The sequence below is a fragment of the Kryptolebias marmoratus genome, linkage group LG6 (genome assembly GCF_001649575.2).
Source record: "Kryptolebias marmoratus isolate JLee-2015 linkage group LG6, ASM164957v2, whole genome shotgun sequence".
Taxonomy (NCBI): domain Eukaryota; kingdom Metazoa; phylum Chordata; class Actinopteri; order Cyprinodontiformes; family Rivulidae; genus Kryptolebias; species Kryptolebias marmoratus.
The window spans coordinates 13,020,318-13,033,159 of NC_051435.1; the positions used below are offsets into that span (position 1 = coordinate 13,020,318).

General features: G+C 37.5%; 1 protein-coding gene across 1 annotated transcript in view; it reads right to left on the bottom strand.

The window, feature by feature from the left end:
- Nucleotides 1-12,842, bottom strand: part of gpc6b (glypican 6b) — a 90,868-nt gene that overhangs the window by 37,147 nt on the left and 40,879 nt on the right. Inside the window, exon 4 of the mRNA XM_017422721.3 lies at nt 9,335-9,500. Coding sequence (XP_017278210.1) covers nt 9,335-9,500 — 166 coding nt within the window. The remainder of the gene's footprint in view (nt 1-9,334; nt 9,501-12,842) is intronic.

Consider the following 12,842-nt stretch of genomic DNA (forward strand, 5'->3'; position numbering starts at 1 on the left):
AAGACATAATTATGACACAGTGTTACATCCAGGCAGAGATCAAAATGCATCCAAAGCATCCTGTTCTTATCAGATGATTAATTTTATTAAGCAGCCAACATTATATGAAGATGGTGTGAGCGAATGAAGAGGTAAACAAACCCGAACACAGCCGTCTGCTGGAATCAGGAACTTCCTGTTTTCTGTGCCGGTTGCCTGGCAACCAGTTCTGTTTCCAGAAACGCATCACCTTTAAACCTCCAAGTGCCACTGTGACATGACATTTATTAGTGCTGTTGTTATTTTTGTAGTTAGTTTCTTCTGTTTGCCGTGCTTACAGTTATTTTCATCACTAACAATAAAACTAAAAACTAATAATTTTGTAGGCAGTCATTTGAATTTTACTTTAAACATCTATATATGTATACTTTTTCTTTTACTTATAGCTGGTTTTTAATATTGCATTAATGCTCTTTCTTTCTAGCCAAAGATATCAATATGAATCTAGTACTTAAGGTCAATATTTGGGTCTATAATTGTACATTCAAACACATTTCCATCGCTCAGTTTCAGTGCAGTTTGCCTTTCATTAACTTGTTCATTTGCTCCCTGCATCTTCACTCCTTTGTCAAACCATTTTGAGTTTATTTAATCTATTTCAAATGGAGATATGCAAACGCCTGCTCACCAAAGGTGAGCTTGCTGAAGGGAGATTGCGAGCCAGCTTCAGATAATTTGCATTGACCCATCTAGATAAGATGGCGGCGCATGTTTAACCCACATCATTGTGTCGGTGTAGAAAGGGCTCTGCATCATTACGGTGAAGTGGATGGGGCGCAAGTTATATCAGTCTGAATTTATAGGGAAAAAAAACAACAAAAAAAAAAAAGAATTCATGGTGGAGAAAGTGTAAAAACCACCCAGCATTGTTGTGAGCAGAAACTATTTGAGCTGACCACTCACAGCGCGGTAGAATTTGTTGGGTTTTTTCAGTCAATACTTTATTCATGAGAGTTTCTTTCGAAAGGGTTCGCTGTGTTGAAATGGAATAAACAGGTTGTGACTGGCTCCGGTTACCAAGTGAAACAAATCACCTAATTAAGTAGAAATAAGCAGATAGAATCGATGCAGATCGCTTCCAGAGTCATGACATGACTCTCCGGGGGGGAATAATAAAAGCCTGTAAACACCGGCGCAACAAGATTGCAAAATAACTAATGAACAAATAAGCATTTAAAAAGCTGGCAGAGTCGTCCAATTCACTCTGCCGGCTGAAAGCATTTTAGTGTGCAAGAGAGAAGGGTTCATCACAAGAATGAAAAATTCATCAAAATATTAATAATAATCATGTCACATTCACATCAAGTTTAAACTGGAGAGGGAAATATTTATCCTCATTCTGCTGACTGATATCCAACCAACCTGAGAGGTTAAAAACAGCCTGCCTCACTACATCACTTAACATAAAACAACACAACTCGAACATTTAGACATTTCAGATTGAAGCAGATATGACAATGCAATGATCTTTGAATCCCTAAAGCACTTGGATGTAGATCAGTGTGTGAATTCTAACTATAGCACAAACCTCAGATACAGTAAACAGGCTGACAGCTGTTCATAAATCATCCTGTGCTTCAGCTAATTAATCTAATTAGAATCTAATCCCTCCTTTAATCTCATTAAATTGCATGTGGCCTGCTTTTCAAAATGTCTGCTCATTAATATTATTAATAATAATATTAGAACGTCATAGAAAAGTGCAGTTCGTTTCATGCACGCTACTCGTTTAAACCCATAATTGGCAACAAGCGTCCGTTCTTTGAACAGTGCTTCAAGCTGCAAAAAAAAGAAAGGGCGCTTGTTTTATCCACAGCTGACGCACAGAACAAGTTTTAGAGAAGAAGTCAGCAAGGATTAAGTCCTCCTGTGGGAACAAACGGATTAGTTACTGGCTACTCAGCAGAGTTCATTTAATAATTTATTCAGACTGGATTTATTCGGAGCAACATTCTAAAAGAATCAAACATCACAGTATAACATGCAGGTTTGGTTTAGGTTATATTTTCCATTGTTTGTATTAATAAACAATCAGTGCTTTGCAGCAGATGTGCTTTGTGTTATTAGTGTTAAAGGGATAGTCAGATCATTTGAAGAGGGTTCTGGGAAAAGGTTAAGAACAATTAATATTTTACCTCTTGCATATAGCTAAGGTAGTTAATTCTGATTGTGCCATGATGCTGAGGTCTTTGTGTTTTTTAGAAGTAAAGTTAATTCTTGTTGATTATTATTGTGTTGTTTTAATTAGAAAGGATTTGTTCTTGTGTTTAGTATGTTTCAGTTCACTTGGCTTGATCCCTGTGTCGAGGCCCACTGCTCCCATCGGTTTTCCTAGCTCCTTCCACACCTGTCCCATAGCTGCTCATCACCCCCAGCTGTTCTCACTCAACAATCACACCTCCCTGTGCAAATAAGCCCTCTTCTCCTCGTCAAATCCTACTGTTTCTCACAAGTGTTGTTTGCTTTATTGTTGCGTCTCGTTCCCTGTGTGCTTCAGTTACTTTGTTTTGTGTGTGTTGGTTTATGCTGCCTCGCCAAACTTTTAATATTTTCATTAAAGTTCGTGGTCGATTTTGGCTCCTCTCAGTGTGACAGACTGGGTTGAAAAGCTAACCCCTCGTCTGAATGGAGCCAAGACCAAAACTGATTGCTCCTTTGTTCAATCAACTCCAATTTGAAGGAAAAAAAAATTTAGGGGTTCATGCGAGTGCAGTTTCATGAATCTTTACGTATTTGGTGAGTTTTCTGGCAGAAATGTTACATACTGTTGCTAGATGTGCCCCCAAGCTACAGCTAACTGCCACTGCCACTGCAAAGAACAATGCAATGTAAAATTATTTGCAATTCAAAGATTTAAAAATGAGATTGAAGTTGTTTTCAGATGACAACAATCCACTTTGGCTGTGGCTCTGCTCAGATTAGCCATTAGCTTGTTAATTCAGCCAGAAATAAACCATCTCCAAACTAAGGTTGTTTAATAAGCTATCTAAGCAAAAACACATTTGATCTAATCTTGCTGCAGGAAATTACTGATGACATTTTGGTAGCCTCTAAAACTGGTTAACATAGTATAAACAAGAGGTTTTTTTTTCCTTGAAAATGTTGCAAAATAATGAGATGAGCAGAGTTACTTATTTTACTCGTCTGTGGTCACAATAATACGCCTGATCGACTTGTAATCTGCCTCATAATACAGATACATGAATAAATTACCATTCAGCCGGGTCATGTCTTCAACATTTATTGTAAACTGGTCTTAACAACAAATACAGCATCACTGAAAATCAAAACTATCAAACAGGAAGTTTTAGCTTTAGTTATTTTTCTTTGACTGTGGAACAAAAGTAGGCTTTTTTAAATAGTTCGGTTTGTTGAAGTAAATCCGGGGCCTCTTTTGTACCCACATCTGTCTCAGTTTGCCTCTGGCCGTTTGCCATAACAGCAGCTTTGTGCGTCACGCTCATCCTGCAGATACAGTAAAGTAACGCATTGTCGTAATGTGAACTGGCATTTTTTTGTTTGTTCAAGTTCTCTCCAAGTTTCGAATTCTTTTAATGAGTGTGTTATTTCTTGCAGAGTTAGAGAAAAGAACTGCTCTTCTCAGGGGCCCAGCCTCGGAGTTTAAAGGGGTTTTCACTCTCTGTGGTTGGATTAATTTTCACCTTCTAAATATCTTGTCTTTTCTCCTCAGTGGAGCTGATACATGATAATGGTTTGAATGGATGCAACAAGAATCAAAGTGAATGTGCTGGTCAGAATCTGCGATGTGTTTCCATGTTTCTATTATGCAGCAGGATATGTGAGAGCATTCAACTCAGCTAAGCAGCTTTTTATTTAACTTGTCTGTCCTTCCCGACAATTTAACACCGAGAGCCGAGTCAAGGCTTTTATTGTGCTTAGACTTCAAGCTAATTGAAAATCTTTTAGCCTGTAATGAGCATGAAATGCCACAGCCAAGACATATAGAAGTGACATTTCATCTGCACCAGGGAACAATAATCCAATTGACAAGAACTCTGATAAAGACAAAAAGAGCAATGCTGCAGGATTAATGGCACAAGTCCAAAATGATCAAATTCAAGTGGAGCTAGAAGCCGTGTCTAAACTTTATTTAGTTTTTCTTTTTCTCCTCTCTCTTCTTTAAGAACACATATAAACACCAGAGAGGCTTTGTTAGTCTTTAAAAGCAAACATATTTTTCAGGTATTGAGAGTTTATCATCTATATTACTTGAAAAACAACAAAGTTTCAGTTTGATTATTTTTGCTTATTCGTGTTTGTTATATCTGGCACTAGTTTACATCTTGCATCTAAACATAATGCAAGATGTGTTCAGGATAAAAACACCAACTTAAAGGAAAAGACTGACCATTTTGAAGTGGGTTTTGATCTAAAAATGTATAAATAATTAATATCTTAACCCATTGTTGATAGCCTCAGTTTGGAAAACAGAGTTCACATGTGACAAGACTAGCTAGCTAGCTAATGGCTAGTCTGAATGAAGTAGATTGTGGCCACCTTAAATAACTCCAAGCTCCAAAATTTCACAGCGGTTCATGAAAACGCTGTTTTATATTTACTCCTTTGTCAGTTTTGCATTACACGGTTATTTACACGGAAGTTTCTAGTTGTTTGCAAAAGGAAATAGCACCAGCCTCAGCGACATGTAGCACTTTTGAGGTATCGAGTCACATCCAGCAGGACTTTTATAATATTTATGCTGTAATATCGTAATGCAAAATTGCTTTGGAAGTGGGTCCATTTGGTCTGACCAGGTATAGCTGAACAGTTTGGTCCAAATGGACCCACTTTCAAAATCACAAAACACCTCCAATTTTATAAACTTTGCTCATCCAAATGCTATTATTTATACCCTTACATTGCTGTCAGTTTTGTATTACACTGGTGTGAACTGGTGCTACTTATAGTTGTAAACAACCATGTAATGCAAAATAAAATATGTGAAGAATAGTGCTAAGCTGACAAACCAATAAAACAAAAAAACATCTAAGAGGAGTAACTGGACACAAACAAAAGTCGTACAAAATAAGTCAATTAATCAGCATCGGTCTATTGGATTCAGTTAATATAAAGCTGTAGCGTGTGATGTCACCTCAAATGCTGTGTTAATGTCAAACATGCCCTTCAGAGAAAATAATTTTAGAAAATGTTGGCTGATCTACTGCTGTCTTCTGCTTCAAGCTGCCCTTCATGATGCTTTTTTCTGTGTTTAGCTCAAAGAAAGAAGGGGAGGAGGGGGTGGGGGTCATATTTACTCCCACTTGTGAGCAGCACTGCGCTTCGTCTTCACGTCTGAATACCTAACACATCTAATCCACATCTAAATTAGTGACTCTGGAGTTCACAAAACAGAACAAAAAGGACAAGAGAGCAAACCGAGATCGGCACAAATGCTCTCTGAGATTTAGGATCCGATGAACTTAATTTATTCTGAGTTTACAGTCCACTACTTCCCCACTCCGAGGGAACCTTAACACAACCTGACATCTGTCACTCTTGTTCTGTCTGCTGCCAGACTGCAGCTGCTCACTGTGCACTTATGGACCACACAATATATAGATTTAAAAAAGAAAAAAAGTTGATTTTTAACTGTTTTGCAAATCAAGAAACTGTCTTCGGTTTTTTTCCCCAATTAAAAAAAATACCTTACAAAACAGTATATCCAACCTTCCAGTAACTTGCATGATATATTTTTCATAATTCATATATTTATATATTTTTTTACAACAAATGATACTTTTCTAAGCCATCTCAATGGATTTGATTGCTAAACAAAGCTGTGTTAGCACAGCTGTCCTTAAAGTTTTCCACCTAAACTTGCTGCAGATCTCATTGAGAATCAACTCAAGGTCTTTGCAGCTTTCCGCCCTCTACGAGGTGGTTCTGAGTCACTGGTCCATAACATCCCAGAGGCTTTCCCAAAGGCTGACCTAAAACTTATATCAAGGAGGGGTGAAAAAAGGAGCCTTTTTTTAGCAGACAAAGCAACAAACAATCGCGAAGAGCTGTGTGAAAACATTCATCAGGTGAACAGACAGAAGACTGCACCGAACCTTCTTGATGTGCTAATTTGTTAATGCGCACTTAATGAGCTAAACACAAAGCTGAAATATGAGGACTCTGTTGCTGTGTTTTTCTTCTAATAAAAAAAAATTACTTCAAGTGAAATACAACCTACATGTTTCTACAGGTTGGTGCGTGATGCGCAGACCTGTAGAAAGATGATGATATACTTTTCCATCATGCAGCAGCACAATCTGAATTGTCTCTGATTTATTCCGTGACATCAAAATGACCCCAAACACACAATCAGAAAAAAACTATTTTCAGTCTCACACACACACACACAAAACAACAAGTTCTGCAACAGATGGTGCGTCCCCACAGAGCCCCGATCTCAGCATCACTGAGTCAGAGAGGGATTACACGAAGAGAGAGAAGCAAATGAGTCCAACAGAATCCACAGAAAAAGTGAAAAGTTCCCAGCGCCGCTTGAAACCTCTGAACTTCCAAATGAAGACGTTGCACAAGAATACAAGAGTGAAGCAGTGCTGTTTCGTTTACTGCACTACAGTGAAAGAAACGCCAACAAATCACAAAAATCAGCAGCAGTTTCTGCAGTTATCTTAAGAAAGTTTGTCAGGTTTCGTCGAGTGGCTAAAATGCGTCTGATTAAAACCTGTTCAGAGGACTTGTTAATCAAATCTTGCAGAGATTAAAAGGCATTTTAGCAAAAAAAAAAAAAGTGTTCTCTTTTCCTAACAGGGTCGGTGGATTGAATATCGGAGAAATAAAAAAGTATTTACTAAATAGATCTCTAATCATTTTATAAGAAACAAAAAGAGGTATTTACATTTGTTAACACACTGATTTGTGATTTCACTCTGCTAGCTACTACTACACAACCAACAATGATGGTGCCTAATGTGATGGATTGCAAGTTTTCTGTGTCACAGTCATTTTTTCTCTTCATTCCTGCATGCAGAATGAGTCATTAAAAAACTATGAATGTATAAAATTGCCTTATTAGTCTTTTTTTGTATAATCTGATAAGTAATAGAACATAAAATCATTTGTTTTCCAAATGTTTTTTTTAAGAATGTCTTAAGCTGAACAAATTTGCAGTTTGTGATGTGGAAAATACTGGTAAAATTTGAAAAACCCCTCTGAAAATGGCATTTTCCTTTTGGAAACAATGTGTTGTGAAGCTGAACTGTGGGGTGCCTGAGGCTGAGTTGAAGAGCAGCTGGCTGCCAAGTGGAGAGTTGCTGGTTCAATCCCTGCTTGTCCCCACAGCCTAAAGGCAGGACTCTAATTTATCTGAAAGGGATCTTCCTAGTTAAACAAAGGCTGGTAATAAATATTTTAAAAATTGTACCACTACAGAGATCTCCTGAAGATGCACCATGTGAAAGGTGCATCTTCCAATCCAATCAGAGCATTATGTTGTGATGAGACTCAGCTGTGCACTAGGATTTGGAGAGAGATTCCACCACAGTACCACACCAGGACCAGGTTATACGAAACTAGCTGACTTTTTTGTAAATCCAATCTTTTATTAAGATTGGATCTGTGCCAACAGCTGTGAACCGAGCTAGAGTACAAGACTGACCAACCAACTAATTAACCAACCAACCAACCAACCAACCAACAAGCCAGCCAACCAACCAATGAGCCAACTAACCAACCAACAAGCCAATCAACCAACCAGCCAACCAGCCAACTAACCAACCAACAAGCCAACCAACCAACCAACCGTGTTGGGACTGAGCCAACAGACTGGCAGGTAGACTGGACATATTATTGTTTCTCTTGTCCATAAAACCAGACGGACGAAGCAGAAGTTGATTACATTTCTTTCTTTCTTTATTCACATATTTGTTTCAGTTTTGTAGAGTGTATCCATCTCCCTCGTATCGACCTCCTGGTCCACATGGAACAACCCACACCCAGCTCACAAAAGCCACGTTTCATCTGTCACTGTCTTAGCTCCGTCCAACAAGACGAGCCTTTCTGACTGTAGCAATCACCTGTATGAAATATTAAATCAATCTATAAATTTTACATACATATATTTGTATTCTTTGTGTCTGAGCTGACAAGTTTCCTCTGAACTTTTCCTCGGAAAGCTTGACGCGCCCTGGAGTGCACTTCTTCTCTCTTATCAGTCACCATTTAGCCCAGCAGGGGAGCAGAATCCCATGAATAAAATCTTTTCATGCAGGAAAAGTTGAGAGAAGAATGAGAAAAGAAGAAGCACTTTCTCATCTGAGGGCCAAATGTAAATCTACAGCAGTGTTACGCTTTTAAAAACATTTTAAACAGTAACAACATTTGATCTGAACAATCTTTCATATTAATTTATAAATGTTTAAGATAAAAAAAGGCCTCTAAAATAATTTTACTTTATACTTAAGGATAGCACTTAAAATTCATCTTTGCAATAAGTTAGTAATGATTGGTTAATATAAATTTATTGCCTTCCATCAAAAAAAAGCAAATGATTGTGTGTGTTGTGTTTGTGCATTTGTCTGTTAGTGAAATATCTCTTGAACCAATGGACCAATTTTAATAAAACACTCAGAAAGTATTAATTGGCTGTACGTCTATATCTGACTAACATTTAGAGTCGATTGACCTTAGAATACACAAACATGGCTACGACTCAGTCTGAGCTAAAACTTGATGTAATTTATCCCTCTGGTTGAACTTTGGTAATTACATGAAGAATACCTAAGTTTTTTATTGTTATGATATTACATTATTGACATCCAATGACATAAGATGCTTATCAGCTTGAATGATTAAATCAAACATTTTTGAATAATTTAAGTTCTCCAGTATGCACATATTCAGTCGATGTTTCTTCTATAACTCAGAATAACACTTCTTTTCCATAAAACATTAGCCTTCGAGCACTCGTATTTCAGCAATAAGGTGTTTACTCTTTCATAAGAGGGACACAAAAGTGTGAGCTGTGCCACGCATTATGATTTTAAAGTTTAAAGCACGACACTTCCTGCTTTGTAATTAAAAGCCAGCACTGGGTAGAGCTACGACTGGTGGTGAAAACCAATATCTTCAAGTGTCTCATTAATGCGAGTGCTCAGATTACGCAACGTGCTTTTTATGCTTTTAAACCATGTCATCCGCATCCGCTAATTCAATTCGACCACATTCTGGAGCAATAGATTCAGTCAATAATGCAGCAGCACGTCTGATTCAAAGGGGGCGGTGAGAAAACTGAAAATGACTGAAACGATGTTGGACTTACCGATGTACTGGTTCCACTCCGGGTCCAGATCGGCTTGGTTGGCCAGGCAGCCCTTCATCACGTTAAGGCAGTAATTTTTGCAGGGTTTTACTCCCAACAAGCCCTGACAGAAGGGGCAGTAGCTCATCTTTGTCAGAGCTTTTATACACGCTGGACTGCTGCTTACCTGTAAAAAAACAGAGAGAAACGATCAAGTTGAGAAATTCATGATAATTCTACTCTGTCATTTACTGGTTACATTTTTATTTCCTATGAAATATTACCAAAATATAAAAAATGTTGACATACATAGTACACATCCCTTGCATCAGCGTCTTGTAATGTTTAAATATTCACTTTGTTGTGCGATGAAATGCCTGACTGAGCTTCAACAACTCGTCAGAAGAAAAAAAATACAACTGATAACCAGTAAGAAATAAAAGTTACAAACAGGAAACACAGTTTAAGAAAAGTACAAAAATGATAAAAATAATCAGGTGCTGAAAAGTTCAGTACATCATATATGAACTTGATACCTTTTAAAAATGTCAGTTTAAAGAAAAGGTGTATTTTTTGGTTGTGTTTTGAGAAAGAAAAAAAGATAAGGGCTGAAGGCAAATGGACAACTACCCAAAAGCTTTTTAGACTAAAGTCTGATTGTAATTTGTTGTTTAAGGATATAGATTTTTCACTGTCATTGTCAATAAAAACAATATAAATGCAATAAACTTGTTTTTTTTCTCTTAATCTGACCTTTAAATCTCTTACAATCATCAGCTACGACTCCCTGCTGCCTGGCACTTGAAAACTAAAATAACTGATCTCCACAAAAAAGGAAAAAGACAGGGCTTTTTAGATTCCAGTTTTAATGTAATTAAGTTAATGAAACCTAAATTGAATTCTGAAGCACTGAAAATTTTCAGACATTCCCACATTTTCCCAAAGGACTGCATTAAAACCTTTAAATATACAGTTTTTTTCCTACACTTCTTGGTGACATTATTAAGAGAACCTTCTGGTAAAAGCTCTAAAAATGCCCAAAGTGTGAACCATCTGTAAACAGTAAGAATAGTCTTAAAGACAAAGTTTTAAACAAATATATCGAGTGATCTGTCAGCGCTCAGAGCATGTGTTGAGGATGACTCTCAGCTACTACCACACCAAATTTTACCTCAATATTTGCAAAGTGGACTGAGTTAGAGACATTTTTGTGTTTGCTACGGTCAGTCATCTGTGGCAGCCATCTTGAATCAAGTGGACTCCAAAAGTAAAGTTATCCACTCATTCATTTATCAGACATTTTGCTAACAGACAAACAAACGAGCACACAGACACTTTATTGGGTGTCATGTCCTGATCCTCTGCACCCAACCAAAGCACCATAAAAAGTGGGTTGTTTTTTTTTCCACTTTCAGGGTTTTGAGAACGTATCTGCAGCAGAAAATCTCCCACTCTGAGGTGCTTGTGTGAATGACACGTCCCGAGAATTACTGGACCAAATCATGCACATTCTCTCACATTCTGCTATGCTCCTGCGTAAAAAAAAAAGAAATGGAATGCAGCCCCTGCTAATACCTGGTAATCTCACTGTTTCAAGTCAACTCATCTGCTGTGGGAAAACACCCACTGAGGTGGATTTGAGACTCGATTTGCGTTGCAGTCACTGGCCTGTGGAGAATTTTAACCTATACAGGGACAAATGGATTTAATGCCAGCAATCAAACATTAGTGTTAGCAACAAAAGCATGTGATGAATTTAACAACAGGATGATGCTCTTGAACGCACCTCAGAATCACAATGGGCTGCCTCCAGTGTTTAGCCCTGACCCTCACTGTCCCTGACCTTAACACGATTTAAAGTCTGTCCACAGCCTTTGAATACATGCAAGACAAGACAAGAATCTCACTGAAGTAAATTCTGCTTGCAAGCGGAAAAAAATTAGGTTTTCATATAACAGCCTGCAGAAAATATGCAAAAGCTTTGCCCCGCCTAAGAAATGTTTAATGAAGTTTTCACTGCTTATTGTCAAAAGCTTTCCAAGACAGACTGATAATTGCAACAATAATGTCCAGTCTTCTATAAAAAAGTCTTAAAGCAGACTGAGTACGTGCCTATTCCAGTTAAATGATTCAAATCAACCATGAAGCTCATTCATTCAGGCTATTTGTGGAAAAGTATACAATAAAATATAAACTAATGGTATCCTTAGTGTTTAAGACACAAAACACTGAAACCTGCACATTATTCATCCTCACTGCAAATAAAATGATTTTATTCTAGTCTCTTTTATGTCTATAATGATGTTAAAACTGACCTGATTTGACTACAGACAGTAAGCTTTTTTTATTAGCTGTAAAAGTGTTTCACTCATTTAGCAAATTTCCCTGCAAACCTAACAATGCAAAGCGAAAACACTACGGCGGTGAATAATCAGAGGCTTAAAGCAAAGCCATACAGTATAAAAAATAATAATTTTGGTCCGAATCAAATCAATTTGCAAGGTTAGGATTAGCCAGTATCAACGTTTCAGAAAAAACCCAAACAACTAAAGTTCTTCTATGATTTCTGAAAAGCCTTCAGCATTCCTACATTTACTGCTCCCAACGCTGAAATGTTTGCTCTCCTGTGAAAATGCTCGAAATGAAAGCTCCTGGGTTGCAGCTAATGGACTATTTTCTCTGTTCCATCGAACAACAACTTTTAGTGTCTTTTAGTCTTAAAAAAAAAAACAACGAGAAAAAAACCCTTCTTTTTTTTAAAGATGGCACAATGCAGTGATCTCTATAATGGAGTTGTTTCTTTAAAATTTAAAAGCAAAAAGGATTTATATTCTGATGTTTCCTGAGTAGGGATGCATAAATCGATTTTGACAACATTTGGCTTTTGTTGCGTGCAGCATGAATGCACTTATTGCTGTTTGTTTTGGACAAAAGCCTGATTTAAACAAATGTGCTTGATTGTGATAAAGAGCTTTTATTTTTTTTCCTCCTTATAACATTTTTTTTTGTGTAAATGTGAGTAGTGTAATGTGAATTTCCTGCCTGAAGGGTGTGGGCAACACCAAACACTAAGCTATACTTTGCTGCTAACTAAGATTTTACGATCATTAACAGGTTAAATGAGCCTCGCCAAGGATATAAAGCAACAATCAAACTACTGGGGAAATTACAGATCTTAGGTTGAGCAGAAAAAAAGATCAATTGCAAAATGGACTGGGAGTTTCATTAATTATTAGAAAGGCAATAGTGTCACAAGAAAAAGCTCATTGTTTCTCTGTTTTTTATAAAGAAAAGAAATAAATTATTATGCTTGCTTATGATCTATTTCTTACAGTAATTTAAAATGACACGTTATTGATCCCCTGATACCTCTCCCTGGGCTGCCACCTTATCGTGGTGGAGGGGTTTGAGTGTCCCAATGATCCTAGGAGCTATGCTGTCAGGGGCTTCATGCCCCTAGTAGGGTCACCCAAGGCAGACAGGTCCTAGGTGAGGGGCCAGACGAAGTGCAGCCCAAAGACCCCTTATG